Genomic DNA, 15,793 nt, shown 5'->3' with positions numbered 1-15,793 from the left:
GGTAGCCTTCTGTGAAAATCAGCCTGAATGACCATTTTGGATCAGGAATGAGTACCAGCTAGGCAGGCACTCCGCCACTCGGAGCTGTGGGTCAGATTTCAGGTTCACGTCCCCCTGGAAGAAAATATAAGCCGGGCTCTTGCCCCGGAGGTCGCCTCGCGGTTCTGAGGGCTGTTACTGCCGGGAGCAGATGGGAAGGCTGACGCGTGTCTCACCCGCAGCTCCGTCCAAGGAAAATGAATACACTGGCCTCACCTAACAGCCACACTGCTTAGATAACAGGATTGGTTTTTTGTTTTTTGGTTTTCCCTTCTTCTTTGATTAAGAGAAGGTGAATGGCTCTTTCTGAAAAAGTAATTTTCCTCTTCAGCAGTATTGTCATCAGAAAAAAACCAAACCAGCTTGTATTTTGCAGATATGTTTAGGTGTGTCATGCACAACTACAGGGGGGATATATGTCTGTGTGTGTATAGATATATAGGTGTGTGTCTAAGTAGATTAATGTCTGTGTCAATATGTGCACCTCTGCCTATATCTGTAGCTATGTAAAATGCCAAATAAATCTCATAATTCACAAGGTAGACATTATCTCTACTTAACAGTTAGAGAAACAGTCTCAGAATGGGATGCAATTTATTAGAAGAGTAAAAACTGGAGCATCGTTATGTCTGACTGCAAAGTCCACATTCTTTTTATCATCTGACATTCGTGCCTACAAATTATGTACCTTAAATGTGTCAGCATTGATTATAAAGCCCATGTTTTTACAACTTTTAGTCTACTAACTAACTGTGCATTTCTGTTTTAGGAGTTTGACAGAGCCAATTCACGGAAAGTTCAGCAATTATTCTGGGAAGTAGAGGAAATATTATTCGAAGGGAAAGTAAGCCATCAGACTCAGAATCTACTGGCTGAATGCAGCGAGTGGACGAGAAGATCCCTCCATCTGAGGTAGGGGGCTGGTTCATAGGAATTCTCTGCAGTGGGTTTTGGACCTGCCCAGTCCCAACCTGCTTAACACAATTCTTTTTTTTTTGACTGAAAGCAATCACCCAGTCAAAATATGTATCCAGACCACATGCCCTTTACTGAGAAATCATGTCCTCTGAAATGGTGTCTCAGGAAATACTGAGACATTCCTATACTCAAGTACATTTTTATCTGTGAGAAAAAAATCTATTTCATCCCCAGAGAGGCATTACATGCAAAGCGAATGCAGAAGTGGTGGACATTACCTTTTACCCTCCCATCTACCAGCATGTGAGCAGCACGTATCTGTCCTGTGCACCAAGAACAGTGCTCAGGGTGGGCCGGGGAGGCACTGAGTATTTATTTGCAGAATGATTGGAGAGATGATCTAACCATGTCCCTCAGATCCCTTCTGTAGGAAAGATCATTTATCTTTAAACATCAAAGATGGAGAATATAAATTGGGTATGAAGGGGAGGGTTTCCTCCTTCAAACACTCAGCCAAACCTACTTGGGAGAAAAATCCATTCCAGTTCTCTGAAGTTCCTCCTTATTATATCTAGAACAAGTTGAAATACTCATACACATGTCAATGATTTCCTTGTGACCTCACTAGGTAACTTTTAAAAAAATCTTGACTAAGTAATTCTCCATAAGCCCTCATCTTAGAGAGTATAATCTGCCCACTGGCTACTAATGTGATGCTACCTTTCCTAGGCATGGTGCACCTACCAAAAGCCAGGGGCTCAGACCTGCTCCTGTCCCTGTTGTCTTCCACAGTTAAGATAAAAATGAAGGAGGGGAAGGTGGAAAAGGTTGCAAGGAACATAAGCCAAGTATGTATATGTGTATGGTTTTACTCATTACGTGGATACTAGTTAGCATTGCTAGAGGGCTTCTGTGTACCCAGCTTTACCCTGGTTAGCCAGTTCTGACAGACGGTCATCTCAAAGCCACTCACCAGTCCTACAAGATGATTATTATTATTGTGTCTTGCCGACAAGGAGCAAACAGATGAGGTCAGTGACTCTGAGCACGTTGCCTCGAATCTCTCCACCAGTGAAAACAGACTGTCCTGCCCCTGCAAAGGCTGTGCTTTCTCTGTGACGCCGCTGGGCTTCTCATGTACCCACCTGTGCCTGCTCACTTCACACACATGCCTTCAATGTATGACTGGATCCAGCTTTTAAAATGGTGAAACTTCTTTCCGCTTCCCACTCAAATATTTTAATAACCTCCTTTTTTGTTTGTTTTCCTGCTTTTTTTTTGTTTTTTTTTTGTTTTTTTTTTACCTTGCAGAGTATTAGGAAAACAGCTCATCCGGCCAGCTGATGAAGGGTTCCAACATTTCCAGGGCAGTGAGCCCAGTTCGACAGTCCACAAACCCTTCTTTGGTGCCTGTGAACATAACAGCAACATTAGAGAGTACGTTCCAATATGTTACTTTTGCAAAGTATTTTTAACCTCACCTTAATTATACTTTTTTATGTCTGTCTCAGCCATGAACCTTGGCCCCCTCCCATGTTGGAGGTTTAGATTCCAATGAAGGGCAAGTACAGAGCATTTCTTTCACCAGATGCTTCTCATTCTAAATTAATGATGATGATGATGATGAATGTGTGCACTGCAGGTATCAAGGGAGCTTTTTTAAACTCTTTGTTTTGAAGACTCTGTGAACAGTGGTGGATGCAAAATCAAAACTTGCCGCAAGGGGGAGCGACTCAGGAGTGAAGCTCTGGCCTCTTCTCTTTTGCTCACTCACAGAATCCCCTCCATGCCAGTCTCACATATTAGGACGGTGTCATGACGTCCTTCCATTACAGCAAAGAGGATATAAACTCAGGATCATTTAGACTTTTAAGAAGCCCCTTAACATTTCTAATGATGCCTGTGTTAAGTGTTGCTTTTAAGGATATAATGTAATATGCAATGATTTTTTTCTTTGGGATTCTATACTTCATGGATAATTTAAAGACCCGCCCTGATCATGCAGACCTTGTATCCTCCGCATTCCAGACGCTCTCACAGACAATCTGCTTTTGCCCACAGGTTGTGCGTCTCTGGCTCGCAGATACACCCGGCGGTTCCCTCAGCCCCTGCCCGGCTAGGCCCTGACTCCACAGGAGTAGCCGATGGAACGGCACTGTCGCCCCTGGAAGAAGAGGTTTATGATGTGGATGGGAAGATGGAAGAATATTTTGCTTTTGACAGAGAAGAAGAGTAAATAGAATTTTATTTGACTGTGACTTAACAGTGTAATTAGCGTGCCTGATTGGGCACTTATCTTGATTACATCTCACTTAGAGTTCTGTGTATTTTTTACTTACCCCAAGGGTTTTCCGTTCTCACAGGTGTAGTGTGCCGCCAAAGCTTTTAGATTCCTAGCAGGGTGTGTTATGCTAGGGCTGGGCTTCCCATAATATGGCAAGAATCGTGTTCCACATACTGGTAAAAGTGGACAAGGCTATTACAGCCTTCGTGCCCTGGGGGCTCCAGCAGCCTTGACTACGTATTTGGTCAGTAAATGAAAGTTACAAATACTGTATAATAAACATTTGCTTTGGTATTGAATATGGGTACATAAAAAAATAACAATGTGCTGTTTAAAAGAGAATGTTCTATTTATATATGCATACTATACATATATGCATGCATGTTTGAAGGATGGGTTGATAGATAGCATTATTTTAACTTTAGCCATTGATACTTTTAGTAATTTCAGTGGGTTTTGTCCTTAGTGGCGATGAATGTCTTGAACAAAAACCAGCTCCGCATCGCAGGGCTCGGCGTAAACACGGACTTCCTCCCATTTCCCCACATGACTGCATCAAAGATGCCGTGGCTGCAGAGGTGTTTGATCACGTCTGGACAAATGTGGTAGAAATATTGCGAAAGTTGATTAGAAAAAACTGGGAAGTTACTCTCTCAGGTACTTACTTGTAGAATTTGGCCTAAATGAAGAGAAAAAAAGGCCCTCATTTCTTGGTTTTGTGCCCCACCCAGCTGGCCACAGCTAGGACGTGGTTGGGGTGAGAGGGGAGGGGGGGTTTTCTCCTTTTTTTCACAAGGATCTGTGCTCACTTCAGAAAGGACATTATTGTTTTTTCAGTCTTAAAAATAATATATATATATATATGCACTCTGAGGAAAAAACAGAACTACACAAGAATGCAGAAGTCACATTTTTTTACTGTGGCAATAAAAAAATTTACCTAACTAACCTCCAGCAAGAGGATATTAGCGTGTAACGTTTCATGACATTATTTGTAATTATAATGTAAACATAGCTATTTTCTCACTTCATTTAACTTTAGGAAATATTCTCTAAACTAATTGAAATTGAAAAGTGACAGATCATAGAAATGTCAGTGTTGGACATTAATGGCTAGGATTATATAATCAATTTGTGCAGTAGGGTACTAATTAATTTAAATATTAGTATTTTTCCAACCAACAGATTAGTTGGGATATTATAAAATACCAAGAATCTTAATTACTCCAGTGTTTAAACCCTATCTTTTCACCTACTAGTAAAATGATAAACATTTCATTACCTGCAGGTGGAAAGTGTCCCACCAGCCAATTGCTCTGTGGGGTCTCCGCTCTCTGCAGCAAGGCTCAGGGGCCATGGCCGACTCATGATGACGCAAGAACACGCTCTCTTTGAACAGTGAATTCTAAGTACATGTATTAGATGTTTCTTAATAACATTGATTTCTCTGTTGACATAGAAGGAAAAAAACAGAAAGAAAAGCTGAAGGCAGCTGAGAACAAATCTCCACATGTCCTTGTGCCCCGTATTAATCCAGATGTGCCGAGTGTCCCTCCATCCAGAAGTTCTGAGACTCGAAGCATATCTCTGGCTTCTCATCTTAACCCACCTCAGGTAGACGCCTTTCCCCTGGTCTCTGTCTCTCCTCATCTGCTTCTCCGGCCTCACTTCGTCAGACTGCCATTCTATTCAATCCTGCTATCAAGATATTTGGGTCTGTCAGTAAGATTAAAATTTACAAATAATGATTTCATGGAGTTCAAAAGAATCATCATATTCTTTAATAGAGTAGGGATACTCAGGCTTGAGACTGTCCACTTACTTTCAGTTGCAGAGCTGTTGCCACATTTTTAAAGACACAAAATGCCATCCCCTAATATTTTAGCCAGTCTGAAGGCTGCCAGCATTCTTCTTTGCTCCTACATGGAAAGGAGGCAGTCAATGAATATTTGTTGGGTTCATTCAGCATTTATTGAGCTTGTACTAAGTGCACTGTATCAGGTGTTTTGAGGAGCTAGACAGATGAACAAAGCATAGTGTCTGACCTAGTAAAACAGTAAGTGTAACACAAGTCAGATGCCATGTGTTCACTGTGTGAACAATGTGCAGAAAAGTGGTCATAGAGAGAATAAAGGAGAGAATGACTTAGGCTGCTTGAAGTCTGAGGCTCGGTCTTTTAGCTTGGAGGTAAAATTTGAGCAGAAACATGAGTAAATGAGTAGGGTGTTCATAGGTTGAAGTCTGTGAACTTCACACACATATAGGGGGTCATTTCAGGCTATCAGAGGCATGGTGGGATGAAAGAGGGGCACATTTGGGGAACAGTGCTGGGACTGAGGGTTAGGGGAGGGTACGGGGAACAGCAGAGGCACAGATGTTTAAGACCAGGGCATTTGGAATGAAAAGACCTTCTAGGGGAAGTATCTCGGTCATGCTGTTCAACTTTTCTAAACTTTTGTTTCTCATCTACAGAATGATAATAATGTATTGTCTAAGGGATTGTTATGAAGATAAAATCATGTAAATTTGTGAGAGATCTTAACACAGGACCTAGTGGATACTAGGCACTCAATAAGTTTTTCTTGAATTGTGTCTTTATCCAAAGATCTAATGGAAGATGAGGCTGGAAAGCACAAGCTTGTTCGTGGTTGTGAAGGGGTTTGGCTTTTACGTTTTTGCATAGTTCATCTTGTGTGGGGGAGCAGAGATAAAGGATAAGGCAGGATTCAGGGTCTTGATGTACACATGATATAGCTATAGAAGTTAAGTCATGCCAAACTATACTATACACACACACACATGCACACACATGAGGAGGCTATATAGTAGACAGTAGAGCGGACGAGATTGAGCTTTGCATATAGACCACAAGTTTGGGGCCTGACATCACAATTTAGTAGCACTGTGATCATGAATCTGTCCCTCTCTCTCGAAACCTCAGTTTCATTGTCTATGGGATCTATGAGGTAGGAAGCTCTGAGAATTAAAAAGATCTTCTTTGTTTTTGCTGTTCAAAAGAAATTGGAATTGCTATCCACTTACTATATTTTCTGGTCTCTTAAACTGCTCTGGCAGGTCCAAAGTATTTCCTACTTTGTATATTAAAACATATATCGTGAAATCACACAAAAGTGAACAGTTGATGGCAACACAGAAAAGAACCTTGAAGTCTCAGTCAATACAAGTAATCTTAAGAAATAAGGACATATTAAAATCTAAGGAGTTTTTTTTAGATACTTTGTTGTTTTTATAGCTTTTATTTTTTTATGGCTGTTTTATTGTAACATTTGGATAAATGTTAAAATGAACTGACAACAAAGCTAAATGTAAAAATAAAATAAAATATGAATAGAGGCTTTGGGAATAGTCAAAGCATTCTAGTGGAAATTGCACTTAATACAAGTCTTAATTTATTCCTCTAGCCTTTCTTCTTACATAGATTCAACATAGGGAAAATGTGATGTGATTGCTACATCTGTTCTCAAACTAGAATAGAATTCTAGTTTCCTGTCTGCCTGAATCTAAGTATTACTTTAAATCCTAGTTGGAGACATTATGGGGCCAAACAGTGAATTAATCATTAAGCCTTGACTTTATGCTTTCACTAATATTATCTAATTTAGTCCTCACAGTAACTCTCTGAAGGAGGTATCTTTATCCGTAACTTAAAGATTAGGAAATTAAAACTCCAAAGTAATTTCCAAGACCCCAAGCTGGAAGCAGTAAGAACTGGAATTCAATTTAAGCTTTCGGGATCTGGTACCATGCTGCCCCGGGCTAGCAGGGGCCGGCTGGCAGCGGAGACCCACTGGTACCAGCCCGCGAGAATTAAGTGATTCTTTGTTCATTCTTGTCCCACATCTTTATAAAATATAGTCTCTTTATTAAATTTTCCTCATGAGCCACTCTGACCATGCCAGGTGTTTCCTGATGACTCCTGATGGGCATCGGTAGTTGGCGTGGCACTGGATACATTTTAATTTTTATTGTTTCTCCTTGTCTCAGATTCATCGCTTCTCCAACAACTTTTATAGTGATTTGAATGGTGTGATGACAATTCAAGCAAAGCCACTCCAGCAGAGACCGACCTATTTTGCAGACAGAACACAGTACGTATAAGCAGTCATTACCCAGCCTCTTCCCTGTGCTGCACACACTTGAGCACTGCAGACGACAGAGAACATGAAGTCATGGGAAGCCCATGTGATCCCAAGCACAGCCGGGAGGGTGCGGTCAGTGTGTAAGAACGAAAACGCTGCTCTAATATCAACCCCGAGACATTCCGATTAGATCAGGGCAGAGAAGAAGAGGGAGTGCGGCTGTGAGGCTGACCTTCTGGGCTATAGAGTGTGGCGTCCAACAGTGGGAAATGCAGATCTTTTCTTCCTTGTGGATGTTTCTCCATGGAAACTGAAGTTGAATTGGAAATGACAGTCTGTCCATTTATTCAACAAATACTTAGGAGGACCCTCTACATGCCAGGCACTGTTCTAGACATACGTCCCTTGTTCTCCCTGTGCTCACATCGTAGTAATTACCTGGACTTCCCTCCCCCAGGAATGAGCACGAGGACAAAGCCCTGGGGGTCGGGGCCGGTGCTCTCTGCCTGGCCCGGCACCGGCCAGGACGCATCTCAGACACCCGCGGACTTCAGACTTCCACAAAGAAAACGCCAGCACACAGAAGGCTGCCTTCCCTTACTGCAGAGCCACAGAGAATGAAAACCCCCTGTGTGTACAGTGATGAAGTCCTTCGGGGATCAAAACTGTGAGTCGTTTCTTTCATGGTAGGCAGAGGGGACAGACACGCCGGTCTATGAGGGCTGAGGGGTTGTTCTGGACAACGCCTTCTCTGGTGGATTCTGTGCACACTTTTCTGTGTAGTTCATTAATTTGTGCCACTAGCATGCTTAGCTGGATGCTAGAATATAAAAGTCGGGCACAGGCAGCTAGGAGAACTGAAACTCCAGTACTGAGGTGGTCTTGAATGTGCTTTGTGACCTCATCTGTAAAACTAATAATTACTTAATACTCCTAAATTACATGACTAATACCTCCTTATTGTGGGGTTTAAATAAATTTGTGTACATAAAATGCCATAAAGCCAAAAGGGATATATACCTTTTAGTTTTTATTTATTTCTAAGGATGTGTTTGGCTCTATGGAAGGAGTTTCAGAAAAGCGTTTGACCTTAGGGATGGGCTCCAAAGCATTGCCTTCCTAGGAGCTTCTTGGTAAGGTCTGTCCCTGTCTGTCTTTGCACCCGGGTGCTCAGTCATGTGTTGTGTTTACAGGCAAGCCAGCCTCGACCACGTGTGCTCCCCACCACTTCAGGCCTCACGGAGCAGGTTACCCCCAATAGGCTCAGAGATTGGTGAACCAAGTGTGGCAGTTCCCGGACCTCGCTCTCTTTCTGTAAGACAGATGTCATTATATTTAAGTGCACCATTTAGATAGTCTGTTGGAAAACAAACAAAATATAATTTTGGCACTTCCAAATGAACTCAGTAACATAAAATGTCTCCACAATCTGTTTCCTGAAAGTAAATGGTTTGTAAGAATTTATAGGAGGTGGGAGGGTTAGTTCACTGTTTTGTGAAAAATGAAAACATGGCTTGAACTAAATCACAAAGTCAAGGTGTCAAGGCTGATGGTCAGGATGGTATAATTAGGTCCGTCAGAAGACAGGTAGATCTATATTTGAATCCTGCCACACAAACTCTCTCTGTGATTTGGTACAAATTAATCTCCCTGAGCCTTAATTTTCTCATTTGTAAAAGAGCAATAATGATTCCTACCTCAAAGAAAGGTCATAAGGATTAAATGAAGTTGTAGGTGTTAAATAATACCTAACATAAATTGAGAGCTCAGTAAAATACAGCAGCCATTTTTATCTGCTCTCATTTTCACAGCTCATCTGTGCCATGTTTGTCGCGAGGCAGAGGCATTATCTTCTTCACCCGAACTCAGCTCAGCCATGCGATGGCAGAAGATCTGGGGGATCTTGCTCGTATGCCTGACCAGATTTCCCCCAGACTTGCAGTGACTTGTCAGTTGTGTCTACTTTATAACACACAGAGAGACCCCAGTTGTGGGAACATAAAGGCCCAGGAGAGAAAAACCGGCACAGGCAATGTTTTCTCTTGCATTTCTGGAGCCTCCCTGAGCACAGCGATAGAACCTGCTTGCAGAAGGCAAGAGTTTCAGAGCGTTCATGTTTAACATTTGAATATTGAGATCATAAAAGATGGCAAACAGCATATAAAAAAAGTCTGGTCATTCCCAAATGAGGAATTACATTCCTCTCACAATTTAATATTAAGAATTTTAGGTGGTTGAGGTTTTGAATCCATATTTACCTATTAGGACACTCCACTTCATCAGGTTAAATAATACAATTACATAATTATATTTTCATATTTGTGCTTGGTAGGTCCTATGCTCAGCAAATGCCTAAATAAAAGCTTTCAAATGGGCAAATGATTGAATGGATAAATGAGGGAATTGTTGGAGCATATATAGATTTTCTTTTGCCTTTTTAAGGACTGCATTGATTTTAAATAAAAACCTATTATCCTTCATTTAGTACCGAGGAAGGCATCCACAAAACAGAGTGTTAAGTGCAATTCCTGACAGTTTAGAACGGTCCCCTCTTCGAGAAAGATCTCTGACCACAGAGCGGTTTTCAAGACCCAGCACAACACATACATTTCAGGTAGGTTGTCTCTACTCTAACTTTGATTTTTAAAAACATTTGAAACAATACATCTCATCCCTCATTTTATTTTTCTCCTACCAGTCAGATACTCCTCAAAAAGGCTCCTTGACCCTGATGGAGTTTGCTGGTCACACGTGGACAGGCCAAAGTTTTCTGACAGGTCAGGGTTCTTCAAATATATATATATATATATAAATAACGTGATGTGTGAGGTTGCAAGTTTTGGAAGGAGAATTTGAAGATTATGTACCTTGATTGGACTATTTTGGACACGTAAGAGGAAATACCAGGGTGTGTGGTCTATGTCTAGACCCCAGAAATTGCCATAAAGAGCAAAATACACATAAGCACTTACTGCTCAAACACTCTTCATGTGGGGCCTCACTCTTACATAAGAGAAAAATGCTGTCTTGTGAGTCTTAGGAGAAATTGATGTCTATCTCTGCTATATATAGTTTCATGATTTTCTTCTAAATGAAAACTTAATCTTAGTTCCTGTGAAGATCCACTTGTAAAAATGCCTCATAAAATTGATACAAATACTCTATTTTATGATGCAGAGTTTTGCAGATAAGTGCTTATTCTCAGCCGGGAATGCTACTTGAAGGATGAAGTTTCTCATCTGAATTTAGGCCAGCAATGTGTTAATTTCTCAAAACTGTTTACCAACATTTTTGTTCATGGGGGCCACAGCGCACTGTTATGAGGTGTGCCAGTCTGGAATCAAGTGCCCGGTGTCCACGGGGCTTTCCCGCCTGCCAGCATCCTAAGAGGGCCTCAGCCCCTCTGGGACTCAGTCCTTCCTTTATACCAAGCTGGGGGGATAAAAAAATTATTGGAAAAAGTGTGTGGAAAGGACCTAGCTAGGTGTCAGACATACATTATTTGCCCCAAGTTATTAATCGTTTGCATCATAGATAATCTGAAATGTAAAGGATATTTTCTGTTTTAAGGAAATACTTAATAATTTAAAAGTAAACCTAGTACAGCTTAAGCCCTGGCACAAGAGTTTTTTCGCTGTTTACATAAGCCCTGCGATAGTTCTGTAGCGTAGGGATGGCAAAGGTTTTTTAGCCCCTTACGGTTTTTCTCTAGGTTGCTTTGACTTCTTGCTGCTTTTTTCGTGTAATTTCCCAGCAGCATTAGCTGTCATGGTCAGTGACAATAGTTCCTTATCTAAAAGGCTGCCATGCTATATTATCAGGTATTGCTTTGAAAGTAATTGTAGATGGTCTGGGGTAAAGTATGCATCCAAATTTATTTATTAATAAATGACAACGTACCAAGTGCTCACTCTGTGCTAAGTTCCATGCTAAAGGCTGGCATTCACACACCAAGGACATTTGGGTCTGAACTTCAAGGAACATTCAGTCTAGTGGGAGAGATGGGGCCACTAGAGTAGTGAGCAGGGCCACCTCACTGTAAATGCAGGTGAGTGACGGGGTAGAGGGACTTCCTGGAGGAGGCGTAAGCCACACGAATCAGGGTGAACATCATGTAGTATGTGCGAGAGAAAGGAGGGGAGGCTGATAAATGTGACTTTGTTCGTGGCCAGTGGACAGTGGTGCTGAAAGAGAGAACTCGGCAATTTTGATGAATTCTGTTTTGGTGATGGGATGGCAGCGTGCTAACTGGAGATGGCTAATAGTTTGCTAGTCACACAGGAGCAGAGGCCAGGAGAGGGAACTGGGCTCTGAATTTATTTTAAATCTGCACTCTTAACTAACCTTTGCTTCCAGGTCAAAAATCCCCTGGAGCTATTAACTTATCATCAACATTTGTTCTGTGGCAAGAAAAAAAGGAGAAGCTGAGGGGGTGTCCCCAACAGTGTAAGGGCTGCTTACGGGCTTTAGGGATCTGCTTCTGAGTAGCAGGTTCTAGCAAACCCATCAGCTCTGGGAAGGCACAGGGCAGCAGCCAGGCTTGGTGGAAGAGGGAGAGGACCTTCCTTTCCCCTGTCCCCCAAACTGGCAATTTTTGCATATGACTATTTCCTAGTTTGTGTAAAGTGACATTAAAATAACATGTTTTTTTTTTTTTAATATCATCTGCACGGAATGTACAAAATAATCTTTTTGAGAGCTGGAATTTTTTTAACGTTTTAATGAGAACCACTCTTTGCTTTGGGGTTTCAGGTTCACAGTATCCACTGAAATCTTTTCAGAAGACAACTCTGAGTTCAAGAAAGAGATTCCAAGTGGCATCCTGATGTTACTACACCAGAACCAGAGTGCTTGCTGGAGTCTTCCAAGCCTCTACACCATTCATCACTTGACACATGGAAGAACAAGTATTATACAGTGTATCTGCTTGTCTGACTGACTGAGGTGTTAGACTGAGAGAAATGCAAACAAAGAACTTAATTTTGACCACTTTGCATTGCACAGTGCATCCAAGTCTAACTCACCAACCTCCTATACTGGAAGCATTCCAGTAAAGGTTCTTCACGGTTTGCTCAGAAGAATCTAGTATGTGTTGCTGATCCATCATTTTATCAAGTATACACAAACACACACATAACTACTTACTACATGAGAGCGTATTATCTAGGAATATGCCATTTTGTAACTTGTGTCTTGACATATTCGTTGTCTCATTGAATTATTAATTCCATCAAAAATCTTAAGTTATTAATAGACCTTAGTCTGTTCTTTAAAAAATAGCAAAGTCATCTTGGGTACATATGCCAGTTTGGCTAAGATTCAGATTGTTCTAGTCATCATGCTGACTTCCTTATGCCTTCCGGAAAAAGTACTAAAGTCACAAATCTCAAGGAACATCAGTGGCTAAGTGTCCCAAGCCAATTCTGTTTTATGAGTTTTCACGTTCAAATTCAGGCAGTTCATTTAAAAGCATCCCAAACTGACTGATTTTTAAAGCTGAGTAGAAACATAATTAAAATGTATCACCCATGGTTTCATCGTTGTCGTTTTCAATGGAAGTGTTCGTCCCTGGGAGGGAAGGCTTTGGGGCGGGGCCTCCTTAGCTCCCCACAGTGCAGCCTTTGCTCAGATGTCGCCCCTGCAGTAGAGCCTTCCCAGGCCCCTCCGTCTAAGGCAGCAGCTCTCTCCACTCTCTGTCCTCTTGCCCGGCTTCGTGTCCCTTCAGAGCACACACATCCCTATCTGACCTTAATATAGACAAGGGAACATATTAGAGGAGAAAGGATCAACGTGAGGCAATGCTCCTGGGCCATTTTCTTGGTTTCTTCTTCCGGCAAGTTATTTTCCTTTATTGTGATTTCAGTCCTTAGACTCATTTTGATATTCTCAGGTCTCACATCACCATTTCTTCTTTTCTATCAGATAATTATATTTATCAGTCTAACTTTCATTAATCCAAAACGAAGCTTTATCTATATCTACCTATCATCATGTAAATGTACAATAAATTCTTTGCAGACACATTTCTCATTGAATGAAGAGAGGATCTTTGCCAATTTACAGATGTGTGGAAACTAAAAAGTGTGTTGGCGCTGGAATTAGTGTTGCCCTTTCTTACTGAGCGACATCACAGAATGGCCCTAGAGCCTTGCCTTCTGCGGGTCACTCGTCTCCCTTCCCTACACCGTTTTCCATAGCAATGGAACACGTTGGTGTGTGAGGATGGTCACTGTAGCCATACCTCTTTCGGACAGCCACAGCTCCATAACTCCACGTAATATTCCAAATGCTTAGTTACCTACACAAAGCAGAATTTTGAGAATTTTCTAAACTATCCCTAAACATTAGCTGTACAGATTTCCAAGAGGAACATATCAGTCTTAATTTAGCAGTTCTCAAACACAAGCAGTCCCTAGACATGGGAGCGGTCTGGAGACCCGTGCCCAAGGCTCTCCGGCTGACGCTCTCTGGTCCTTAATTCCCGCTCACTGTGCCCTTCCCAGCCACCCTGGTCTCTCAGAACCATTCCGGCTATTCCACGTCAACTTCCAGGAACTGTTCAACACCTTCCTGAATCAGCCTAGGCTTCTTAGAAGGGAAAATGACTGATACACATCTGAAACTAACATTACGGTAAAGTATCCAAAATAAATTATTTCTTTATGAAGAACCATTGAAGAGATTTTACGGTAGCCTTATTTGGCTTCAGAATTTTGCAGACGAAAATCTATTATTTATAACTGATTTAAAAAAACGTGAAAAATAGAACCAAGTACAGTGATTTTGATTGTCTCCTAAACATTTTTAATCAGAAGATAATTCTACCTCAGAGATAAGGAATTGGCTGTGCCACTGATTTTAAGAAGACCTGCTCATAGCATATATTTTTATACCTGTATTAAAGATAATATTTTATTTAGAGGTTAAATAAAATTTAGAGGTTAGTAAATAATGCTTTTATCAAGGATGGTGCTTTTCAAACTAAATAGGTAAACACTAGAGCTGTGTTCTCATAATAATCTACTTTGATAAATGAGTCTTAGAATTTCTCTGTTAAAAATTGGAAAAGGCAAATTGACTTTTAAACTCTTGAGATCAAGTTTAAAATTAAGGATAGTGACTACATTAATTAAAGAGTGTTAATTTATCCAAAACCAAACAGGGAATGCAGAAATTAAAAATAATATAAGAACATATAGAATTCCACAGAAAACTGTAGATTTTACAAATTCAGAAGTATCTATACTGATGTTATTCTGAACTAGAATAGAGTTTCTATACTAATTAAGAAGTACATTTTATATCATGAAACATTTGGGTATTACATTTGTATTGTCATCATTTTCTTATAACTACAGATCATTGTTCAGGATCTTTAATTCTTTAATTTTTAATAAAATATAAAAGTGCTGAATTTTCAAAATTTCATTACATTCTTTAAATCTTTACATCCCCAATTTTTATGTACTGTGTGTAACTATCAACTCTGCAGTTTCTAACACACAGGTTATTCATTTATTTCTAACTACATAGCCAACTTTTCCCAGTGAATTAAATGTATGTAACTATGTATGTTTGTGAGGGTTTTACCTCATTTATGAATACTCCAATTAAATCTTTTTTTTTTTCAGAAGATGAGATTCCCATGTGGCAGTCAACATGGATTTATTATTTCATTAAATATTTATCAAGCACCTTCTTTATGTAAGACTCTGTTCTAAGCATTGGACTGAACAAGACAGCATCTGTTCTAATAGAACTTAGATTCTAGAGGAGGAGGTTAGGCTGTCAACAAACTGATAGAAACATAAGGTCGGAGAGCGGTAAGTGTTATGAAGACACAAAATAGGGTAAGGTGACAGAGGATGGACAGAGATGCAACTCTGGATAGAATAATCAGGGAAGCCTTTAGTGCAGGGGTAGTATTTACACACAGACTCAAAGAAGATGAGAAAAGAAGCCATAAAGATATGAAAAAAAAATTCTAGACCAAGGGAAAAATACACAGGCCTAAAACAGGTACATACCTGGTGGTTTGCATAACAGCAAAGAGGCCAGCAGGACATGGGATAGAATAAGCAAGGAGATGAATGATACGAAATGGCTTTAAACACGAATTTGGAGATATTCTACTACTAGGTATGAAAGAACAGTTCATACCACACTGACCCACTGAGAACAACCGTAAAAGCTATAAATGAACAAGGATCAGCTGTTTGGGGGAAGAGACGAAGAAAATCAGCCACAAACTAGAGAAAGCCAATTCAGAGATAGGGAAACACATTAGGGTGAACCCCTTATTTGATACTGTTTCTTCTTCCCATCAGAGTATTTCAGGTTATTATCATGGGCATAGAGGCCAAAAAAAAAAAAAAAAGAAAGTGGTGTTCTAGAGTTGGGCAAGTTCTAGGCTGCCAAAGAGAAGGGCCTTGGGAAAGGCCCCTGTCTTGGA

The 15,793-nt window shown here is 40.7% G+C and overlaps 1 protein-coding gene across 4 annotated transcripts in view; it reads left to right on the top strand.

Annotated features, from left to right (window-relative positions):
- Window positions 1-12,878, top strand: part of FAM149A (family with sequence similarity 149 member A) — a 35,905-nt gene extending 23,027 nt beyond the window's left edge. For 3 of the 4 annotated variants that reach the window (XM_036996831.2, XM_017659248.3, XM_036996835.2), the window contains exons 4-14: window positions 809-951; window positions 2,269-2,394; window positions 3,019-3,189; window positions 3,708-3,898; window positions 4,701-4,855; window positions 7,247-7,350; window positions 7,799-8,008; window positions 8,535-8,655; window positions 9,827-9,955; window positions 10,040-10,118; window positions 12,094-12,878. In XM_036996831.2, coding sequence (XP_036852726.2) covers window positions 809-951; window positions 2,269-2,394; window positions 3,019-3,189; window positions 3,708-3,898; window positions 4,701-4,855; window positions 7,247-7,350; window positions 7,799-8,008; window positions 8,535-8,655; window positions 9,827-9,955; window positions 10,040-10,118; window positions 12,094-12,167 — 1,503 coding nt within the window. In that variant the 3' untranslated portion in view covers window positions 12,168-12,878. Of the gene's footprint in view, window positions 1-808; window positions 952-2,268; window positions 2,395-3,018; window positions 3,190-3,707; window positions 3,899-4,700; window positions 4,856-7,246; window positions 7,351-7,798; window positions 8,009-8,534; window positions 8,656-9,152; window positions 9,435-9,826; window positions 9,956-10,039; window positions 10,119-12,093 lie in introns of those variants that run through there. The other variant, XR_012124020.1, reaches the window with a different exon arrangement.
- Window positions 12,879-15,793: the final 2,915 nt, after the last annotated feature.

Source organism: Manis javanica, chromosome 12 (genome assembly GCF_040802235.1).
Source record: "Manis javanica isolate MJ-LG chromosome 12, MJ_LKY, whole genome shotgun sequence".
Taxonomy (NCBI): domain Eukaryota; kingdom Metazoa; phylum Chordata; class Mammalia; order Pholidota; family Manidae; genus Manis; species Manis javanica.
The sequence above is the reverse complement of the archived record's forward strand: the minus strand, read 5'-3'. Positions and strand labels throughout refer to the sequence as shown.